The sequence below is a fragment of the Miscanthus floridulus genome, chromosome 6, assembly GCF_019320115.1.
Source record: "Miscanthus floridulus cultivar M001 chromosome 6, ASM1932011v1, whole genome shotgun sequence".
Lineage (NCBI taxonomy): Eukaryota > Viridiplantae > Streptophyta > Magnoliopsida > Poales > Poaceae > Miscanthus > Miscanthus floridulus.
Genome location: NC_089585.1, coordinates 77,942,974 through 77,965,475, shown reverse-complemented (window position 1 = coordinate 77,965,475; position 22,502 = coordinate 77,942,974). Strand labels below are relative to the sequence as shown.

General features: G+C 42.8%; 1 protein-coding gene across 1 annotated transcript; it reads right to left on the bottom strand.

Annotated features, from left to right (window-relative positions):
* Positions 1 to 19,442: 19,442 nt before the first annotated feature.
* Positions 19,443 to 21,812, bottom strand: LOC136458415 (non-specific lipid-transfer protein EPAD1-like). The gene is made up of 3 exons (XM_066458353.1): positions 21,300 to 21,812; positions 20,115 to 20,180; positions 19,443 to 19,754 (listed from the first exon to the last, which is right to left on the bottom strand). The coding sequence occupies exons 1-3, from the start codon at positions 21,730 to 21,732 to the stop codon at positions 19,609 to 19,611; spliced, it is 645 nt and encodes a 214-aa protein (XP_066314450.1). The 5' UTR covers positions 21,733 to 21,812; the 3' UTR covers positions 19,443 to 19,608.
* Between the last annotated feature and the right edge of the window lie 690 nt (positions 21,813 to 22,502).

Genomic DNA, 22,502 nt, shown 5'->3' with positions numbered 1-22,502 from the left:
AATTAACACATGATTTTGTTCAATTAAAAATAAAACATGTGCATAGTCTTTTCTTTTATCTTTTATAATATAAAACTTTGGTAGTTGTTTCTTTTTAATCATAGACCTGTTTTCGGTGTTTTGTGATCTGGGGACCGTAGCAACAAGCCCTTTCTTTTAGTACGTTGTTTTATCTTGTGTGGTGTACTGTTCCTAGATGCTTTTATTTATTGCTTGTATGTTTGCCTATGCATGGTGCTTGCTATGAGTGGAATGAGAACCATTTGTGAGCGCTAAAGATCAGAAGGTGATGACCAGAAGCAAAGTATAAGAAAAATATAAGCAAGAGTAAAAGACAAGTATAGCATGGGATCATCCTTTTTGTCATATTCACTTTAATAATCTAATCATATGCATGTGTCTATCTTGACTACCACTAAGGATTTTCCTAGTACTTTGTACCTTATGCCTTGATACCTATGGGGTATTGCATTGGGTATTATGATGCTAGTGCTCAACTACAACCATGATTTTGTAACTTAACTAATGGTATATGCAATAAACATGAAAAGATGCTTTTTAGCAACATGGAACAAGGGGGCTAGAGCAGTGGACTGTTTTTATGGTGCTCTGAATTTCTCTCCCTAAGGACTTATCTGTAAGTGATCATCTGGGACTTACAGTACAACCATGAGTGCTACATGGCTCTGATCTTAGTCCAGTACCGTGCTCTTTCTAGTTTATAGTAGTTTACCGAAAGGGCAAGAGGGGCATACCAGGCTAGGTATGAGCCTCATCTCCAGGGTGTGTACTATGCTGCGAGTATTAGTGCTATTTTTGGAGATGACTCCATAACACTTGGGAGATGGAATCCTTAGCGGCTACTCCTTATTAGAACGATTGAGGAAAAACTTCGTAGTGTACCCTGCCTGCTCACCTTGAAAGTGTTTTTGGAGTAATTAACTCGAGCATATGGGCAACACGACTCATGGTGAAAGTGTACAACCTCTAAAGAGTGTAAAACTGGTATATCAGTCGTGCTCACTGTCACAAGCGGCCTTGGAACCCTTACGAAATAGATGATGAACACTAATGACATGGATGAAGAAGATGCTCACTAATGATTAATTGTTTATGCTATTAATTATTCATGTTTACCTGATCATGTATTTATGAGCTTGTGATAAACTTGTTGCTACTCAATTGCTAAAATCATGACTCATTAAAAGCTAATCGTAGTTAAACCAGTGTCAGCCTTTTGAGCCCCATGAACCCCATGTTATATTTGTTGAGCACGATATGTACTTACGCTTAGGTTTTACTTTTTAAATCTTTGAAAAAATCCCGTATGGGTACCAGATTACTAGTCTGAAGGAGTTAGGCTTATGATCAACCAGTGAGTTGTCCCTGTGGATTAGAGTCTTCACCCGAAGATCGAAGTTGTCTTTCCGATGTTTGCTGTCTAAGGTTATATCCTTTATACTAAGTACGTTATATATTGAACATTGTCTTTTGATATTACCTTTTTTGTAGCTATATGTGAGATTTGACTTCCTAGGCTCACATATAGTGTGCATCTGGTTTTATTCTTAAAACTGGATGCTACAAAAAAAAAAGCTTAAACTGATCCAAATAGCCCAACTTATAATATAATATATTTTATAACCCTTAAACTATTTAACCATCAGATTATAAAAAAAACTAGTATTAGCTGATTTTGTTAGCTATTGCAGTTTATAAAAAGTTATCTGATCCAAATAAAGCTTTAGTGTCAATTACTCTGTAGTAGGTTGCGACATTAGTCCAAACAGGTTACGGCGAGCATAGACGATCTGAAATCATTACAAAAGATTACAAATCGTAGAGTCTTATTACTCAGATGCTAAACAACTATAAGTCCGTGAGCTTCTGCTCTATAACCCATTAGTCCGCCTTGTGTTTCGCTAGTAGATCTGCATATGCGATAGATGGGTCACTCGTGCTCGTTTATGTCATGATCTCTGTGATGTCGTATTTCTGAATTAAAGCATGTGACAAAATGACTAAATATTCAACAAAATATGTACTTGTGAGTCTTTGGAGATTTATACATTGGTAGATCTTTGAGCCAATTTAGTTAGTTAGTCCGCCTTGTGTTTGATCAGCTTCTATTCGTTGCCTGAAGGCTAGTTTATGCCCCTCGGGCGTTCCTTTCTTTTCACACTTGCCAGGACACAAGTGTGAAGAGGCTGTGTCAATTCCACGACGCCGGGGGCTCATTCCAGGATGCTCTCAAGTGTCAACCCCCGTGTACCTACCGTGTACGTGCAGCTGCTGAGCAGGTGATCGATTGTTTCGGCTTCTTGTTGCTCACACAGATGGCAGAGGGCTCTGGTGCGAGCCCGTAGCTACTACCGTTTGGATGCTATGGCCTTGTAAAATATTTTTGTTATCCAAAGCTGCTACGTGTTGGATGGAAAAAAAACTTTTATATTTTTGAAACCATGCTATTATAAAGTTCACTCAGCATTACACACAAAATTGCACTGAATAAAGCCCCTTAAATATCTGAAGACCAGGAGTTAAAATAGCAGATTACACCCTTATGTCAAAAACCATCGACCACATGTAGGTTTGATTAATTATATAGATCAAACCTCGTATCATGACACAATGTCACGAACTGAACTGGGATTTGGACCCGCGGTACCTGAGGAAGCCGCTATACGTATCAGCTCAAAAAAAAAAAATCTCCCACTCTCTTGTGCTTGTCCACCTGCCCGCCCCAACTCCTTCGTGTTTATCCGCTAGGCTGCGAAGCAGCGTGACCGCTTATTGTCCGCGCCCCTTCCTCCACCGCGCGCTCGTTCGCTGCCACACCGTGCCCCACCGCCCCACGCCCTACCACCGGCCGCGTCGCGCGCCCATCCTAAACACCTGTGCCGCTCGCTCCCTCACACTACTAGGAATCTCACTTACATGACGAACATCTTTTGTCACTAAAGAAGTCAAATTCGTCATAATTTCAGTTTTATGACGAATTTATGACAAAAAACGGTTCGTCAAAAAAGTCGCGTCACACTTGAACTTCCATGACGAACCTAGAAACTTCGTCATTGAAATTGTTTGATCTGTGACGAAAAACTGACCGTCTAGAACTGTTTTGGCATGCGTGGCAGGGGCTGCCACGCTGATGGGTGCTTCCGTTGGAGATGCTTTCCACGTGTACATGCTATAGCCAGTTGCATTGGAGATGGTTCAGGTACGTGTCACCTTCTTATTAGACAACGTGGTCATCTCTGGTTCTTGCACGTTTGAAAGCCCTAGTTTAATTTTGGATAATTGATGAAATCTATGGACTAATCCTTGAGCTAAGTGTGTAGACAAGAGAGGACGGTCCAAAGTCAAGTGGTGGAGCTAGATGATGGTCATGGTGATGGTGGTGACTAAACTTGAAGATCAAGTGCTCTAACTTGGAAAGGAAGAAAGAGAAAAACAACAACAACGTTGATCAAGGCAAATGTATCAAATAAGTTTTTATTTTGGCACTTAAGAGACCATAGAGGGTGTGAGTGTATTTAGGATCAATAGCCGTACTATAAAGAGGGAAAAATCTTTGGCTAAGCAGTTATCGAGTGCCACTAGGTGAAGTAATTCTTGCATATACATTTAGGGACCTAGTGTGCTAACAATTAACGCCCTGAAAATGATTGTAAAAATGCTAACACACATTCACATGGTGGTGTACAATTGGTGGTGTTGGCACATTTGCAAAGGTGATGATAATGGAGAAGAAATCTGTGCAAAAGTGAATGGAGGAGAGCACACTTGTATTGCAAAAGAAAGAGGGAGCCTTGTGTGCGCTCGGCTTCTCTTTCATTGCATGCACTTTGAGAAGGATAAAAATAGACAAGCATTGCATGCACTCTTTGCCAAAGAGAGGGAGTGTGTGGCTGCATGCTTGCTTCATTGATCTAGTGAAAGGAAGCACCTCGTGAAGTGAAAGAAACGAGTGGTCGAGGTGACCGGACGCTGGGTCCGTGATGACCAGACACGTCCGGTCAAGTGACCCAAGGCAAAGGCAGCTGGCTGCATGCGACCGGACGTTGGCTCAGCCAGGCGAACGGACGCACATCTAACACTGTTCACGGGTCGGCACAGAGGTGGCGTTATGATCGGACGTAGGGGTGAGTCCGATCACCAAGAACCGGACGCGTCTGGTCATGAAAAACTTGCTCTGGGATGCTCTCTGAAGGAAAGTGGCCTCGACCGGACTCTGCATGGTGGGGCGTCCAGTCATCTAGAGCGATGCGTCCGATCAGGTGTGTGAGCACCCCAACGGACTATTTTAAATGGTCATGACACATGGCGGCGTCAGAGCGGCTGGACGCTGTCCGGTCTCTACGCACGTGCGTCCGGTCAATATGCAAAAAAATATAATGGCTCTATTTGTTTGGGGGTCTATAAATAGACCATGGCCGGCCATGGGCTCATTCTCTTGGCACTTTGACATACTTGACATCCTTGTGAGCCTAAGCAAACACCTTCCACTCATCTCCATCATTGATTCATCTTTATAGTGAGATTAGGAGTGATTCCAAGTGCATTTGCTTGAGTGATTGCATCTAGTGGCACTTGGGGATCGTTGTGGCTGCGGATTCCTAGTTACTCTTGGTGGTTGCCGCCACCTAGAATTAGGGATGAAAACGGTCGAAAACGGTATTACAATATAGAAAACGAAAGCGGTCGGTTTGGGATATTTCTACATTTTAGCAATTAAAGAGTACAAAAAATGGTTGAAAATGGTTGCGAAACCAATTGAAAATGACAAATTTTTATGTTTGGTAAAATTCGGAAACGATATCATAATATAGAAAACGGTATCATAATATAGAAAACGAAAGCGGTCGGTTTAGAATATTTCCATACCGTTTTCATCCCTACCTAGAATGCTTGGTGCAGTGGAGGACCATTAGCATGAGTTAGTGATTGTTTGTGGCTATCTCCCGGTGATTGTGAGGGGTCTTGTACCTTCCTTCGGCGGAGACCCGAAAGGTAACTCTAGTGGATTGCTCGTGTCATTGAGTTACCTCACTTTGGGTAGATTCTTGCAGCGCCTAGTGAAGGCTTGGTGTGGTGTCCAATTAGTCGCCGAACCGCCAAGTGTTGGTCGACACAATAGGGACTAGCGTGCCGACAAGCACGTGAACCTCGAGAGAAAAATCTTGTGTATATTGTGATTAGCATTCTCCCGGTGATTCTCTTGGCATTCATATTGATTGGTTCATCACACTTGCCATGGCGGTACAACCTTACTACCCACTCTCTTGTATTTACATTCTAGTGTAGCTAAGCTCTTTAGTGTAATTAGCTTTGAGAGCTGCTTGTTTGTTGAGTAGTTTGGTTAGTGAGGCTCTTTACTCTAGTCCTTGAGAGCTCTCTAACTTAGATAGTAGTGACATAGCCTTTGAATGTGCTTAGTGATCATAACAACTAGAATTGTTGGTATAGGTGGCTTGCAACCCTTGTAGAGCTAGAGCAAAATTGTATTTTGCCATTTAGGTTTCTAACCACTTGCTCTAGTGTATTTGTAGAGGATTTTTATAGGCTATTCACCCCCCCCCTCTAGCCATTTAGGACCTTTCAACATTTTAGGTTCTTACTGGACCACGTGTTGGGTCCCTGTTGTTCCTCATATCAGTTTTCTATTGGCACACGTATCGTGTTGCGGTTGGATCACATGTCACTTCTTCATTGGACCAGGTGTCTTATTCTTATTGGTCCACATGGAGACAGAGGCCATGGGGCTAGCTAGGATTTGGAGCGGGAGGAGAGACAGTGCGGCTGGAGAATGGAGATGGAGGCGGAGACGGTGACTTCTTGCACTTTTATGTGGCGATCACAGTACCACAAATACCCTTGTCTGAAATCTATGGCATGGTAAACCTAATTTTCGCGTGGAGGGCAAAAGAGAGACATCTAATTTTCGGTGCGTGCTGGTGGCACTGCTCGGCACGGTGCTGAAATTTTGCGTAGGCAGATCTCCCCGTTTCCTCTCAGCAGAGACCGAAATTTATTTCGTGTTTTAATAGGAAATGTTTACAAAATGGTACCTAATATCTGTCTTTTAATTTTTTTTTGCTTTAGGTAGTTGTTGCCTTTTTTATTTTTCATAATATAAATAAACATAAAACTAAAAGAGGATGATAATAAATAATTAAAAGATCCATGAATTTGACACCTAAAAATTACCAAGAAAAGAAAAAATAAACCTGCTCACTGCAGCTTATTGCGCTACATCTGTGGATTTTTTTGTGTGTGACTGCATCTGTGGCTGTTTGAACTAAGGTCTAATTTGGAAGCAAGGGAAAGTCACACCTAGGGATGGAAAACAGCTCCATAAATAACTAAATGGGTTATTCAAATGATATCCCCATGGATTTGCCACCCAAAAAAGTCATGGATTCTAAGGGGATTCGAGTTTCTAGAGAAAGAGAAAAAAAGCATCCCATGGACGATCTGTTCATGAGCTTCGAGCCGGTCGCCAATGTCCGTCTTAGCGAAGCTAGACATGGACAACATCTGGCACGCCCGCCTTGACCCTTGATCTGTGGGACATATCAGTAGTATTAGTAGTCATGACTAGGTTTGATCTGTGAGATGCCCTTGCAAATATGTGAACTATTATTTACATGTTGGTGTTAACTTTTGCTGAACTTTGTATTAGGTGGGTTAAACTCTGTTGAGCGTGGTGTAGCTCAGGTCATTTGGTCATTTTGTAGCTGGTTTTTAGAACCTATTGGTTGCTTTTCGCTACAGATTTCTTTCTTGCTTGTCTTTGATCTGATCTATAATGTGCTAAACATTCATGAGTGCTTTTGATCTTTGTTGAAGCCAACTCGTGTCTTTGATAAAATTTATTGAACTTGAAAGAACCATACAGCGAGGAGTTCATCTGAACAAGTCTCGCTCGATATAATGCAGAACGGAGGAGCCATAACTGTTGACTTTTACTGCGAACGCAAGAAAGTCCAGACGCTGAGTATTTGATCTCATAGTATAGTATAAAGTGTCGTAGCAATCAGTCTACCCCTTGATTGTTGTGACTGCTTGGATTAGGAGTGAAATAAGTATAAAAAAGACCTATCATAACCATATTAGGCATTCAAGTCTCAAGCGTGTCATGATGGTCAAAAGCTCCTTTTTCTCGATTCACTTCTAGTGTCCAGCTTTCCTGCCGCATTCGCTTCATTCTCATATTTTATTGCACTCGCATAAAAGTCCTGAATGCGGCACATTTGATCTCATCGGACACTATATAGTACCGAGCTGTGAGTAAAACTATTGCCTACTGAAGTGCAATCAGGTCACAACATTTATATCAGTAGTAGTACTCCTGAAATGGCTTTGATATGTGTTGAACCCAACTCGTCTAACTTTTTTGTATTTGATAACATTTGTTGAACTTACAACAACATGCATCAAAGATTATTTTTATTCTGAATTCAGATTTATAATCTGATGCGTGCTTCTAAAAAAAAGAGAAATCGAAGCAAGTCCTTAGTGTGCCCTTCAACTATTGTGACTACTTGGATTGGGCCGCATTGTATACTTTACATGATCACACAAGGTCCGGCCATCTGAAATCTTAACTACCTAGACAATGTAATTGATGAACGATGTGCTCCTGCATTCATGTGTGGGTGGCGTCAGCAGCCTGTTACAGCAGGGGACATTGCCTCTCGGCCCGTCGCATTGACGTGCCCACCCACACTACAGATTTCTTTCTGGTTGTCTTTGATCTGATCTATAATATGTTAAACATTCATGAGTGCCTTTGATCTATGTTGAAGCCAAGTCATGTCTCATGAGCATCAACGTTAGATTCCTGAAGCGGTGGCTTCAAACACAACCGAGGGAGTGCAGACGATCAGAACCTATGAAACCATGTACAGCCCAGGTACAAATGCATGTAAGGTGTGCATTTGTGTAAACATTTTGGTTCACAAAGTAACATGATAGTCTGAGCAATGGGAATTTGACTGGGTGCAGACACATCTCACGTTATATAGGGAACTTGTTTCGTTCGAGTACTTTCGTTGAACCCCTGAAGCAAACAAAAAAATTGTAGCAACCACTCGGCTGCCTCCCCCGCCTCCTCCTTTATCAACGTACGTTGCGCCACTGTGCCTCTCTAGCCCTCTGGCTCGCCGCCTGTCCACATGCCATTCAAAGTTCAAACAGTAAACACAAAGATGTTCAAAGTTCAAACAATAAACACATAGATGTTCCAGGCAAGGCATGGAGACGCTGTTCCATTGTCGCCCCCACATGCGCCACCATGCGGACATCTGTGACTGCTGCCTAGTTGAGGGCGTCAAAGCACCGACTATTTTTTGTCGACAACTGTGCTGCGACACGGGCATTGTCGTCGGCATCCTAACGTAGGAGGATCGCCTCTACCTCTATCGGGCCAAGGTCATGATCTGGATAGCATTCATGACTAGAACTATTCGAGATTCGTGACTTGCGCAGTCACCCACTGCGGGTCATGAGCGATGGCGCGGCGAAGATGACGAGTCGTGGAAAATGAGGCGGTTTACATTCACGTGCATATTTCATACTCATCTATAAAGGCCAGTCTCAGTGGGACTTTCATTTTCATTAAATAGGCACGATTACCAACTATCTATAGATCATTTGAATTAGTTTGCTGACCACTTAATTTGTCCTTTAAAACTAATCTAATTGCATGCATAATTGTTTATAAAACTGAAATGTTTCAAACTATAGGTACATTTTTTTGTTAGATGGGTGTTGACGGTAGTTAACACTCATCATAAACCGTCAATATATCCTACATATATACTTAATTCCATCACCAAACATAGGTATAGGAGTTTAAACAAATGGATTTCACAAGTTTTGGTGAATGTTCATAGACTCATTAGCAGAGCAGTAAAGGTGTGTATGTTGTATTTTGTTGTTACGACATGTCTTTGTTGAGGTAGGGAGTTATTTTGATTCTGTATATAGTCCAATTTTGGCTTGGTAACTGAAGTAACTGGTATGTTGAATATTATTATTTTTTTTGCTTTGTGTTGGTTGTGGAGTCTGAGTGCTTTTGAACAATTTTCCTGCAATGGCTAAGGGAGGAAGAAGAGGGTTCCATGGTGCATTGGCTACCAATCTGAAAGAAGCTTTGCCTTGGAAGCAGAGTGCCACATAGGATTGGAGCACATCTACCTCGTTTTCATTGTCTGTTGGGAGTAGTACCTTTATTTTGTATTATATGTACCACTTGTGTTAGTATATCAGTTCACACAATTGTTATGTTAGTGTTGATTGTTATTGTAAAAAGTACTCTTGTGCGTGGACACGATGAATGGATGTAATGAATATATCTATATGGTTTGTGTTTAGTAAGCTACTAAGGCCCAGCTAAATTAGTAAATACATTTACAATTCTGTTACCGTCGGATGTAAGCGTCGTTGGTTGTTTTGTCATCACCGCCAAACATCCAACACCGACGCTATTCGTCTGATGCGGCAGGGATCAAAAGTGTATCACCGCCGAATCATTTAGTAACCCAACACCGACTAAAGGATCATCAAAGGCGGATCACATTGCAAGGCGATGGTGATGTTCACCTCAACATAGACGAATAGGATGTCAAAGTGATGGTGAACTGGCACTTCACACAATTGGGCCATTGTGCAATGCGACGGTGATGTTGACTAGTACACAGGCCATTCAGACGGCCAAACGGCAGTGTTGTTCACATTTTCACAGACGTATCGGACGTGAAAGTGATGGTGAACCCGCACTACACATAGTCGGGTCATGGTGCAAGGAGACAGTGATTATCATGTTTACTGTCGGATCATTGACCAATGTGGCGGTGTTGAGGGTCTATCATAGCCGGTTGTGAACCAATGGTGATGACATGGACTACCACCGTTGACCATTTACTATCGAGGCCGAAAACCAGTTGTGATGGGGGGTTACGACCCGACTATGGTGGGTCTACTATAGTAGTGTGTGATCTGGCTAGGGTGATAGCACTTCTGCTAGGTCATAGTTGAACGGACTGAGGATGCTGCCTAGAAGGGGGGTGAATAGGTGTTTCTAAAAATCAACCCTTCAAAATGTGGAAACTATTAGTATTGGAGTTTCCAATTTCTTGGAAACTCTAAATCAGAGAATTAAACCCCTCACAAGTCAACCAAAGAGTAAACAACAAGTACTAAATAAGTCTAGGATCTACAACCCTGCAACACAAAGATTTGAATAGAGAATAAATAATTTGGGTGCTGGTGAGAAACACCGGACACGTCCAGTATTCACGAATTCTATAGACCAATTCCCAACTTGCTCCTTTCGGTTTCTCCTTTCACACCAAGTTGCAGGGACCAACTAGTAACCTGTTTGCAAGCTCAAGCAACACACGAAGATCACAAATACCAAATGGAAAGAGAGATCAAGACATGGTATTTGTTTTACCGAAGTTCGAACTCCGTCGAGTCCTACTCTCCGTTGAGGGGGTTGCGACTAGAGGACCATGAAGGCCACTCTAGCCGAAGTCTTTTCCAACTCCTTTTCCTCCTTCCACTAGTTGATTCCTTCCCTTATGGCGGTGGAATCGAACCATTACAAACTTCCTGAGGCACACCACAACCTCTTGGGTGCTCTCCGACGATGCCTAGCCATCTAGGACCGAAGAGTCTAAGAGTAACAAATGCAAATCATGAGATCAACAAATATGCACAAGTGCTCAAGGGTGGCTTGCTCTCAATTTTGAATCTCACTCAACCCACAAGATGGATTTTGCAAGTTTGAATCAATCACTCACTAAGAGAGGGTTGGAGAGTGTTCTCAAGGCTCAAAAATGTGTGAGAATGTCAGCAGAATCAGCAGCCTCCAAAGGTGGAGGCTAAGGGGTATTTATAGCCCCTTTGAAAAACAAGCCGTTATGTAGCCGTTGGGCAATACTGGACACGTCCGGTATTTGCCGTAAAGCCCCAATGGCTAACTTTTGATGATTGCCGAAACTCCCGTTGAACCAACCTGAGAACACCAAGAATTTTACCGTGACTGGGCAAATACTAGACATGTCCGGTATCAATACCGGACACGTACGGTATCGACTGTACAGCCCCAACAGTAACTTTGTTAGTGTCATTGTGAGGCGTCAGAACTCCCGATGATTGCCGAAACTCCCGACCTCTGAAACTCCCGACGAGCCAAGCTGACACAACAAAGAAATTGCTATGACTGGGCAAATACTAGACATGTCTAGTACTAGACCAGCAGAAAACAAGTTAGCTCTTTTGTCTCTCAAACAATCAAACCTCACATGGGTTGACTTGAGCACTTATGAATGATTATCTATCAACATGATGCATTCCTCTTAATAGTACGACATACCTATAACTCAAGTTTAACTGAAGAAGGAATTTGAAGCGCTTGAGTTGAATTTTCTTGAACTGAAATGCCATAGCTTTCAATCTTCATCAAGAGTGGGTGTCAACTTTGATTTTATCCTTGAGCATAGCCATCTTGAGCATTTCGCTTGATTCCTTTCAACAAATGAGAGTTGGCTTCAAAGGTATCAAGTCATCCCTTTATAAATTCATCTAGGATTTGATTCTTCACTTCAATATGACCAATATGATTTGATTGGTGCCTTGACTAAATGCAAGTACTTCCTTCTTCACCCTAGCTAGGTTCCTCGGTCGCCCAGCCATCGCTTGGCCTTCACCCTTGCTTAGTACCTCAAAGCCTTTCCTTGCTATCTTCACCATCTCAAGCCATCTAGTCACACTTGGTGTCAAATCATTCATTAAGTTCATTTGTATACTTGTCTTTCATATAGCAAGCTTGAGACCATTCCATATGCGATCCCTCTTGTCTCATTAATTATTTTTCAACGTGCTTGCTTTCATATGAGTTATCGAATCCCACAATGAATAAGCCTTACATGAATTACATTTGCATTGTTGTCTTGTGTTTGAACTAGATTGTTTCTAACAATACATCATTTTGGCTTTCATTAAATATATGTGAGATAATCTATTTCTTGTCCACACTTAGCAAATGGGTTAGACCTTTAATCATGTTGTCATTCAATCATCCAAAACCCACTAAAGGGCTAGATGCACTTTCAGTAGTAATAGTGTAGGGAGGCAAGGGCATATCCTCTAACCCTCCCAAGACCATGCAGTGACCCTTTTGGTGGCCTGGTGCTATGTTTCACAGTCTCAGCGTGGTGGTGGACTTCGGTGTGACTCACGACTGAGTGGTAGGGTGGTATCCCACCTATTTGGAGAGTAGCCCAGAATCATCCTAGGTGGGGAGCCACCGATGTTGGTGATTTTGTGGGTCTAAGTGTTACCCTCTTTAGAGTTTTGGTTGATCGATCGATACATAGTCGTTTCCTTAACTGGTTATGGACCTTACCTATGTTATCCGCTTCACTTGACTAGTGAGAGGTGTTTTTCTTCTCTTCCCCTAGGTTGGATCAGGATCTGTTTGTTAGTCGTTGAGGCAAGGCACGAGAGGGAGTTGTCCTTGCCGCCTAGAGAGCAAGAGAGTGGTGAGATGTGTGGACGTGGACATGTGTGTGGCTGGGATGGATGGATGGAAATGGGTTAAAACTTGAGAAACAATTATAAAATATTGATGAACTTAGAGACTATGGCCAATTATAGGCCTTTTCTCTTACCCTTGCATACCACTAACCACAAAGCAAAAGCAAAGCATAGGTGTAACACTCCTAGTATTATGAGCTTGCTTAGTACCTAGATTAAGGCCTAAGAGAATTAACGAATAGAGTGCCTCAAAGTTTTAAAATTTTAAACACACATGAAATGGTACATGTATCTTATATGACTCACTCCTGTAGTTAAGAAAAACTAAATGATAAGCGAATCCTATGTGACTCACTTTTGTGGACTCAACTAAATATCCCAAGTTAACTTAGTGCATAAAAGTGCTAATGAAAATCCTAACAAGAAAAATGGGATAGGTCGTTTTAATTGTTTGGCACAAAAAATAATTTTTATAAACAAAAATAAAATGCGACTTGTATATAGTACTTAAATAAAATTCAAAGTGTAAGTTCAGTAGATGGAAATGTAACTTTTATTTCGGTAAATAAATGTTGTTCAATAGTATTTTTGATAGCTCAAGGTTGAATTTGGAATTTAATTCTAGTTTCTAGAACTAAAATGACCAAGTCTGAAAACCTAATGACGATGCCATTTTGGCATTTAAATTTTGATTAAATTTCTTAAACACTAGATTCATGTTTTTTGCACTATTGGTTGTACCATAGTGAGTACTTTAGCATGAGGTAGTTCATGGGCTAGTTTGAATTTGGGTTGGTGTTTTAAAAATTGCTCAAACTTCCATAGAACGTGTTGTTGGCCTTGTTTTGGACTCCGTTCATGAACAGGCATACTGCTTGACGAACCTATATTGGCATGTCTCTATCCCTCTTGGTAATCCATCTAAGTTTGCAGTTTGATGCTCCTCTTGATAGCCCTTAGTACTCTCTTGAGCCCTATCGAATTGGTTTGGTCTCAATTGAGCTAGTTTGATTTTGGTCAGGTGCTTTAAAAGTCGTGCCCATCACTAGAATGGTAGCCTGTGTCGCTGGCCACACTCCTTGCGTCGTCATTGCGTGAGGCCATGGGCCGAATGTGCGTATGCCGTACCGTGGGCCATCAGTGCTGTTGCTGTCGCCCTACGGTGTTGTGCTGTACCCGCTCTTGTGCCATGCGTGCCGAGTCGTGCCGCTGCACGCGCGCTGCCATGCACGAGGCCGTTGGCCACTACCAGCCAAGCGCCATAGTGCTAGCCGATGTGGCGCCCATCCCGACCACTCGATCCACCTACCGTCCGAGTCGCTGCCTGCCTCCACTATCCCGTCGCGTTGCTTGCCCTTATCGTGAAGCCGCTGCCCCGTCTACCCTTGCCGTTGACGGAACCGCACCACTCCATGAGTTAAATTCGTGCTGCATAGGATATCGCACCTCGATTCAATGCCCCTAGTAGCTAGGTGTGGAAGCTAGCTAGCAGCTCGACCCGTACCAAGGCACAACCAAGCTTTATTGCCGGCAAGCTTCAAGTTTTGCTCATCGCTGGTCAGTTTCGCCGTCATGCCTTAGCCTAGTTGGGGGTGAGTCTCTTGTCATCGCTAGTAGTTCAATTGATGGACGTTTGAACTCACCTTGACCTCCTCCATCTAGGTGCTCGCCTCAGCTTGGCCAGAACCCTCAACGGCGATGAGTTGACGCGTCCACGCTGCGCTCGAAACGCCACCGTACCGCGCAGGTGCACGTGGCTAGACCTGCTCGGGCCACCTTCGATTCAACCGTCACATCGGCTAGACTTGTGGTAATCTCCTATTGCTCCTACACCTCCCATTGTCCTTGGCGCCTGCTCTAGTTCGTCGGAACAGCCTCGCTGACTGCCGTGAACCATGCTTGCTCTAGCCGCCACCATGGTTGGCTAGGCCACAGTACCTCTCTGAGTCCCAAACCACCACCCCTAGACTGTGAACCGTAGTAACTTAGATGCCCAGCCACCCTAGGCCACTGGAGACCCCCGCAGGTGCCCGACGTAACCGTCGAGTGCCAACTGGTGCCACGCATCGTGCGCGCCACTGCCAAGGACCACGTACCAAGGATTAGAGGAAACACAAGGGGTTAAGTGGGATTGTTAGAGAGAGATAAATAGTGTTTGGACTGCGGGAGGATTCAGTTCAAAATCTGAGGGCCCTTTTGCAAAAATGCCAGCGCGCGCGGGGCTCTTTCGCCGTGGGCCGCTCCTGGGCTGGCCTGCTATGCTCAAGCCACGCTCCTGCGCTAGGGCCATTGTGCCGCCAAGCCGAATTACTTGACACCGGCCCTTTCTTTTTCTAAAATATTTTCTAATTTAGTTTCTAGGGCAAGCTTATGTAGTTGACAAAAAATTGTGAAACTAATTTTGTTAGGTTCCTAAAATCATAATCTATCTGTTAGTGTGTTTGGTTCACATAACTCTAAAATATTTCTAGGTTGCTCTAAATACTTTAACATGCTTTAATATTATTAAAATATGAACTTGTAGGAATTTTTATGATCAATCAGTGCTGGTGTTAATTCTAAAAATTTTACAATAAGTTCCTAGTATTATTATAGGCTAACTATAATTTTTATAGCTCTATAATAATTAGTTTGCTAAGGTAGCTAAATGAGCCCAGTTCAAATATATATATATTTAATCAATAAAATGACAAAACATCTTGGGATAGTAGAACTAAAACATTTTTTTGGGAAACGACGTCTTACTCGACCACGTGGACACGTAGCCTGGTGCGTTAGCCGTTAGAGTGAGCTCATTAGCTTGAGAGAAGTCAATGTATTTTAAGAGTTACTGGTTGCCATTGATTAATTACGTTTTCTGCGTTGCATCCACGTATATCATAATAGGAACAACGACGGATCGTGGAGTCGACCGGAGTAGCAGAAAAGATGATGCCTTGATGATCGTGTCACCATGATGGAATGCTAACTTTTGGTTACATCTTACCTAGGCAAGCCTCGGTGCATAACCTCTATTATTCTACACTTTATTTTATGCTTGTGCATTAAGTTTTATGGAGTCGAATGAAAACCACTTGCATATATATATATATCCTCATCCTATGAGTCATACTAGTATGTCAGGATCGTGTAAATTGCTATGTTATAGGACCCGATAGAAGTCAAGTGATTACTTAGTCACTCGCTTGAGATAGGAAAGATATTATTGTTGTTATTATATTACTATAACATGGAATGTATATGGAGGATAATTGGAGACCAGGCGAATTGGAATGGTACGTTGGATCGGGACTTGGATAGGCATTCGGGCGAGGCTTGGATTGCACTTGTTCCGTCTGTGTCAATTGAGGACCGTCCATTGTTGTGGATGATAGTCAGGTCACAGACTTATTATCTTGAGCACATACTTGCTTATGGGAGCGGGAAGACTTGTTGCTCTCTTATCATGGGTTCTAACTCTTTCTAGACCAACTTTTAGGGGTGGGTATTAGGTGGAGGTCTACTAGGCCAATGGATGGGAGGATTAGAGGGTCTTGTCCTACGTACAAGATTGCCTATGAAGGAGGAGCCTTCACCTGCTAAGGCGCTACGCCTACTCGGATGCTGTTATGTATGCTATGTGATGAGTGATTCCGCCAAGTGGCGATGTAATAGTTAGGGTAAATCTCTTTATTTGTACCCTTCTAAGATAGGTATTCGTTGTATGACTTGTGATATCGACTAAGATTCAATAATGTGATGGCGTGATCTCCTAGGACTATCACATTATGGTTTGTATTTGTGGATTTCCCTTCGAGGAAATCATGGATCATTTCAGTATCGGAGAGTCAGCACTCTGCACAAGTCCTTGTTGGAGAACCCGCGCAAGGGCATAGCTCCCCCTTGATCCATGCAAGGACCAAGTGCTCTCTACGGATTAATTCTTCACCACTACGACATGGTGAATCACCCACAATCGTTTACACCATGGCTTGGGCCTCACACAATAATCTCTAAGAGATCACCGAGCTTCTTAACACCACCAAGCCATCTAGGTGATGCTAATCAACAAGAGTAACAATAACAAACTCTCACTTTACCGAACCAAGCCTAATGAGAAGAGTGGATGTACATTTGCTACTCCCTAAACACTAATGGAGTCCATAATTTTGCAATTAGCAATTCCCAATCACTCTACTAAGCTTGAACTCCCCCTTGCTCTCCCATAGATGTATCCTGTGGTTTAGAGTGGCAAGAGAGTAGCCATGACCAAGATGGGAAGGTATAAATACCCTTCACTCTGAGAACTAGCCATTTGAAACCCACTACATAGAAATCAAGGTCACCTGATGATCCGATGCCTATTTGAACCGAGCACCCGACTAGTCCAGTGCCACTCCAACGGCTACTTTCTCCACTAGATGTTATTGTGCATGATACAATACATAGTAATGCATAGTCTGGTGCTAGGCTCTGAACTAATCCAGTGGCCATAAAACCTCTCTAGAACCTCTCTGGACAACACTAGATGCTCCAATGACTAAGCATCCCTTCTCCTCTATGTTCAGCTAATCCTAGCTGACCCTCTGTAGTGGATAGTCCGTTGGTCCCTCTACCAGGGCTCTGGACTAATCTAGTGGTACAAAAAAGAGCTCCATTCACTTCCATTTCAAACATATACATGAATGGCTTTGTTTCCAATTGACTTTGGGCTTCCTTGGAGCTACCTAGTGCTAAGTTTGACAAGTGTACACCACACCAACTCAGTACACTAAGTAGGTCAAGCTACTAATTCATACCCACTTTATAGTTCGATCAAAGGAAAAACAAAGTTCTAAACTACTCTAAGTGTCTCTCAACACCCTTTGACACTTAGATCTAGTCCGTCTTTAGCCTTGTCGTATATCCTTTGAAAACTAAAATGAATTCCACCAAATAGAGGCACAAAAACCATTGATTGCCCAACATCAATCATTATTGTGACCTAACTTATACAGCCTCTACAAAAAACATGATTGTCATAATAATCATGTTGTCATTAATTGCCAAAACCAAATTTGGGGCGTAGGTGCTTTCAGGGACCTAGAGTGGAAGGGACTCAAATGCAAGGTTAGTATGTTGCGCTTTTAGGGCTTGTTTGATCCATGGAGATAATAATTAGCTACTAATAATTAGCTCATTAGATTCAAATATGTCTAGCTTATGATAAAATACCAAGGAATATTATGTGGTAGGCTTTAGACAAACATAAAGTCCCAACGAAGTACGTCGGGCTTATTAAAGACATGTACAATAATGTTGTGACTAGAGTTCGAACAAGTGATAGAGACACGGATGACTTCCCAATTAGGATAGGACTACATCAAGGGTCAGCTTTGAGCCCTTATTTGTTTGCCTTAGTAATGGATGAGGTCACAAGGGACATACAAGGGGATATCCCTTGGTGTATGCTTTTCGCGGATGATGTAGTGCTAGTTGATGAAAGCCGAACAGGAGTGAATCAGAAACTAGAGTTATGGTGGGAGACTTTGGGGTCCAAAGGTTTTAGACTCAGTAGAACTAAAACTGAATATATGAGATGTGACTTCGGCACTACTATTTAGGAGGAGGAAGATATTAGTTTGGAAGGTCAAGTAGTGCCTAGGAAGGATACCTTTCGATATTTAGGATCAATGCTACAGAGAGACGGGGATATTGATGAAGATGTTAACCATAGAATCAAAGTAGGATGGATGAAGTGGCGGCAAGCATCTGGTGTCCTATGTGACAAAAGGGTACCACAGAAGCTAAATGGCAAGTTTTATAGGATGACGATTAGACCTGCTATGTTGTATGGTGCAGAATGTTGGCCTACCAAAAGACGACAGGTTCAACAGATAAGTGTCGCAGAAATGCGTATGTTGCGTTGGATTTGCGGTCATACAAGAAGGGATCGAGTTCGGAACGATGATATACGTGATAGATTAGGGGTAGCACCAATTGAAGAGAAGCTTATCCAACACAGGTTGAGATGGTTTGGACATGTCCAACGGAGACCTCCAGAGGCACCGGTGCGTAGTGGAATCCTAGGACAGGATAGTAACGTGAAGAGAGGCAGAGGAAGACCGAAGTTGACTTGGGTAGAGGCAATAAAATGAGACTTGAAATGATGGAATATACCCAAAGACTTAGCCTTAGATAGGAGTGCTTGGAAGACTGCTATTCACGTGCCTGAACCTTGCTTCTGCTGGGTTTCAACTCTAGCCTACTCCAACTTGTTTGGGACTTAAAGGCTTTGTTATTGTTGTTGTTGTATTCAAATGTCTAGCTAATGTTTAGCTGAATATCCAACTAACAACTATTTCACTAGTTGGACCAAACTAATTAATAGCAGCTAATACTCCCTCTGTCTAGAAACAATAGACATATTTGACCAGAAAATGTCATATAAATAGGTTTTTATCCGCACTTTCTCTTGTAGTACATAGTCCATTAATAAAGAATCAATATCATCTTAAATCCACTACGAACACAGATCTATTCATGTAAATTTCATGCTCTAAACTTGCACATAATTTAACCAATTGTTGTTCAAACTTTATAAATTTGACTTTTTTCTAGTCTAATACGCCAATCAAATGCGAGGCCAATATGCCTATCAAATTCGAGCCCAATACGCCTACCAAATGTGAGGCCACCGGAAAGGTGGTGGTTCGAATGTATCGCCACCAACAAGAGAGACACTCAGCTGAAGAGAAATTTTTTTTCTTTTTCGAAAGGTAATCTCAGCACCGCAGAAACTGCTTCTATTGGCGCCACTCCTTTTCAGGTGAAAAGAAACTCAGCACAGAAGAAACTGCATCTATTGGTGCCACTCTTTGTAAGCGGTGCATGAACATGTGATAGGAGTAGCACTGGTAAAATATGGTAGACAGAATCCACCGCGGTCAGAAAGGTTTTTTTCAGAGACCATCTCTTCGTTACACCATGACTCTTAGCAATATACAATGGCCATATGAATCGTCAAAGCTAGGCATGACAAAACGCAGTTCAAGATCGAGGTCAACGAGAGTATTAAGTGGCACTTAAACATCACAAGAACTACGTGATAACAGCTCCTGCTGCCACGAGGATCAATGCAGCAATGGGAATGCCACGGGAGCTGGAGACCTCAGCGCCTGAACGAACCATAGACCCAGCTGGTGGAACTGCCTCCATTGGCTTGGACATTAACTCAGGGACAGCAGCTGCACCAACACATATGTATCAAAAGATTAATTCATAGGAAGGCAACCATGCTATAGAGAATGCTCATTACCACAAAGTACACAATAGTCCATACAGAATAACACAAATTACAAAGCATTCTTCATTACGACACAGTAAGAATAGTTAATATAAACAATAACACAAAGTACTAAAGAGTTATGAACTATGAAATGCGCATCACATGATGTGTCATGTAGTTAAGATACATTATGAACATGTCCAATCTCATGAAACACAAACTGTAATTGCACAACAAACTAACATTCGTGTGGACAGAAAAGCAGTGAGAACCTTTTTTAAAAAAAAAATGGAGTGGTAATCTGAAGAAATATGTTCACCTGGGGAAATTTCTTGCCTGGTTGTTGACTGGGGCATGAAATGCAATTCCGGCAGCGCCTTCAGTTCTATGTTCAGGAAATGAAACAACAAAATGATCAGTGAGAAGTTAATGGATTGTGCAATATTATACTCTTATCTCTTTTTTATACTCTTTATCTCGTTCAGTCATATGATTAGGATAAACACCACAAGCAGTACATGTGCGATCTGCATGTCAAGAAGAAAGATGGAAGCTTCTAACATAACAAAAATAGGTGAACTTATAGTAAGGGAGACAAATTTGCCAAGCATCAGGTAATGTTTGTCTCCTGCTAAACCATCAGGATATGACATGAAGATTTAGCATCAGGATATGACATGAAGACAAAACGTGGAAAATTGATTAAGATTGGTAGATGACTAATCATGGTTCCAAAGAAACTAACATTTTGTTTAGCACGTGCCAAACTAATGGTGTATCTTAAATTATGAAAGAGAAGGGTGAAAAAAGTAATGTTGCCTTATATTACAAGAATGAAACATGCTAGCTGCCTTTCCCCTACAACGCGAAACAATGATTGATAAGCAACACAACAAATGAACTGAGTCTTGCTAAGGGCCTATTTGAATCAGCTAAGCCTAGTTACTAGTTGAGGCTAAAAATTAGCCCAAATTAGCTCCATATTAGCTTCCTGTTTGGATAGGCTAGAGCTAATTTGGGCTAAAAATTAGCTGGCTAATAATTAGCCCTATGCATCAAACAGGCCCTAAGAAGTAAGAACACAAACAAACTCAAGGAAGGAATTATAGAATACTTATCTGCCAAACAACTGGATATGACTTGAGACCAAAAAGAAAATCATGCTAAGAACCAGTACCAAAGAGCAGAAATACTACTATTGCAGCAATTAATGTCAGGACAAAATAGAGTCCCTAAAATTTGAAAAAAAAAATAGACGACTGATTAAGTTGACGACTAGCCATCAGAGAACTGAACGATAATGGCGCGTGGCAGCAAGCAAGCCAGTGCTATTTGTCATCCACAACTTGAGCTAGTCCTCCATATGCGGTTGTACACAACAAAAGCGCGCAAAGACAGCAGCATTGCGACGAGAACGTGTACAGGAACCTGACGCAACAACGCAGATGGTTCTTCAATCATGGTGCGAGAGGGGAGAAAGGCACGAGGGGGCGTGACTCCTCACCACGGCAGGCGTCGGCGAAGAGGGTGGCGGCCTCCACGGTGGCGGCGGCAAAGGCGTTTCCCGCAGCGCAGGCAGGGAGGAGCGCAGCGAGGCGGGCGGCGTCGATGGGGAAGCCGAGGAGAAGCGGGTTGCGGAGCAGGTGGCATAGGCAGCCCTCCTCTCCGCCTCCCGCCGCCGACGGGGATACGGCGCGGAGGAAGGCGACGCAGCAGGCGTCGGTGGGTGCGGGCGGGGAGCCAGCCAGCGGTGGCGCCACGGCCGCCACGTGCGGCAGGCACGGCGAGATGGACACGATCGTGGCCGCGCACCGCGTGGCGGCGTCCAGGGCGGAGGCGGCGTCCACGGTGGAGGCGGAGGCGGGGGAGGAGAGGAGGAACACGAACACGGCGACGACGGTCACGAGGCGAAGGATGCGAGCTGTGGTAGGGCCCATGGTGCGTGCCGGTGCCGGTGGGGGGAGCCGGTGTGGCGCCTCGAGTCCCGCGCTCTCTGAAATGTTGGTATTGGGTTGGGTTTTGGGGATGGGCATGGGACATTGGAGAGGGGGCAGGAAGGGTGGCCTCGACCCTCCACGTAAGGATGGCAGTGGCGTGGTTTCGGGCCGGATATCCGCGGGTTTGTCACGTGGGTTTGGGTCTAGGATGATTTCTTACCGATGATTTTTGGGTTTGGTTTTTCATCCGTAGATATCCAATGAATATCGAAATAAATCATTTAGAATTAAAACTCATGTGTTTACAATAATAACTTGTTTACTTAGATTATTAAATTTATTTTAAGTTGACTCATGAAAATATTTATTATTTGTTGCCTCTTGTTTATACATGTGAATATGTGTGTATATATCATGCATATGTTTATAGAAAATTCTTATTGCTCTTACTATGTTGCCGTACAAAGCGGGTTTCGGATATCTATTTGGATTTCGGGTATCCACGGGTTTGGTTTTGGGATAGATTATTACCTGAATCGGTGTTTGGTGTGGTTTTCGCGTTTCGGGTGCACAAAGAGTCCACCAGATCCGAGTCCGTCCCATTTGCCATCCCTACCTCAACATAGGGGCGGCCCTGTTCGTTTTGCTGCAATTTGGCTTATATTGATGTTTGCGCTTGATTTGTTGTAAGAGGAAAATATTATTCGTTTTACTGAAAGTACTGCTGAAGTAGTTCATCGCTGAAATTTGACTTATTGATACTTACGTTG

Excerpts from the sequence above, each read along its gene's own strand:
- LOC136458415 (XM_066458353.1), bottom strand. The coding sequence starts at position 21,732 with ATGGGCCCTACCACAGCTCGCATCCTTCGCCTCGTGACCGTCGTCGCC. Across the intron at positions 20,181-21,299 it reads CTTCGCCGACGCCTGCCGTG|AACTGAAGGCGCTGCCGGAA; the intron begins GTGAGGAGTCAC and ends TCCTGAACATAG. Across the intron at positions 19,755-20,114 it reads CAGGCAAGAAATTTCCCCAG|CTGCTGTCCCTGAGTTAATG; the intron begins GTGAACATATTT and ends GTGTTGGTGCAG.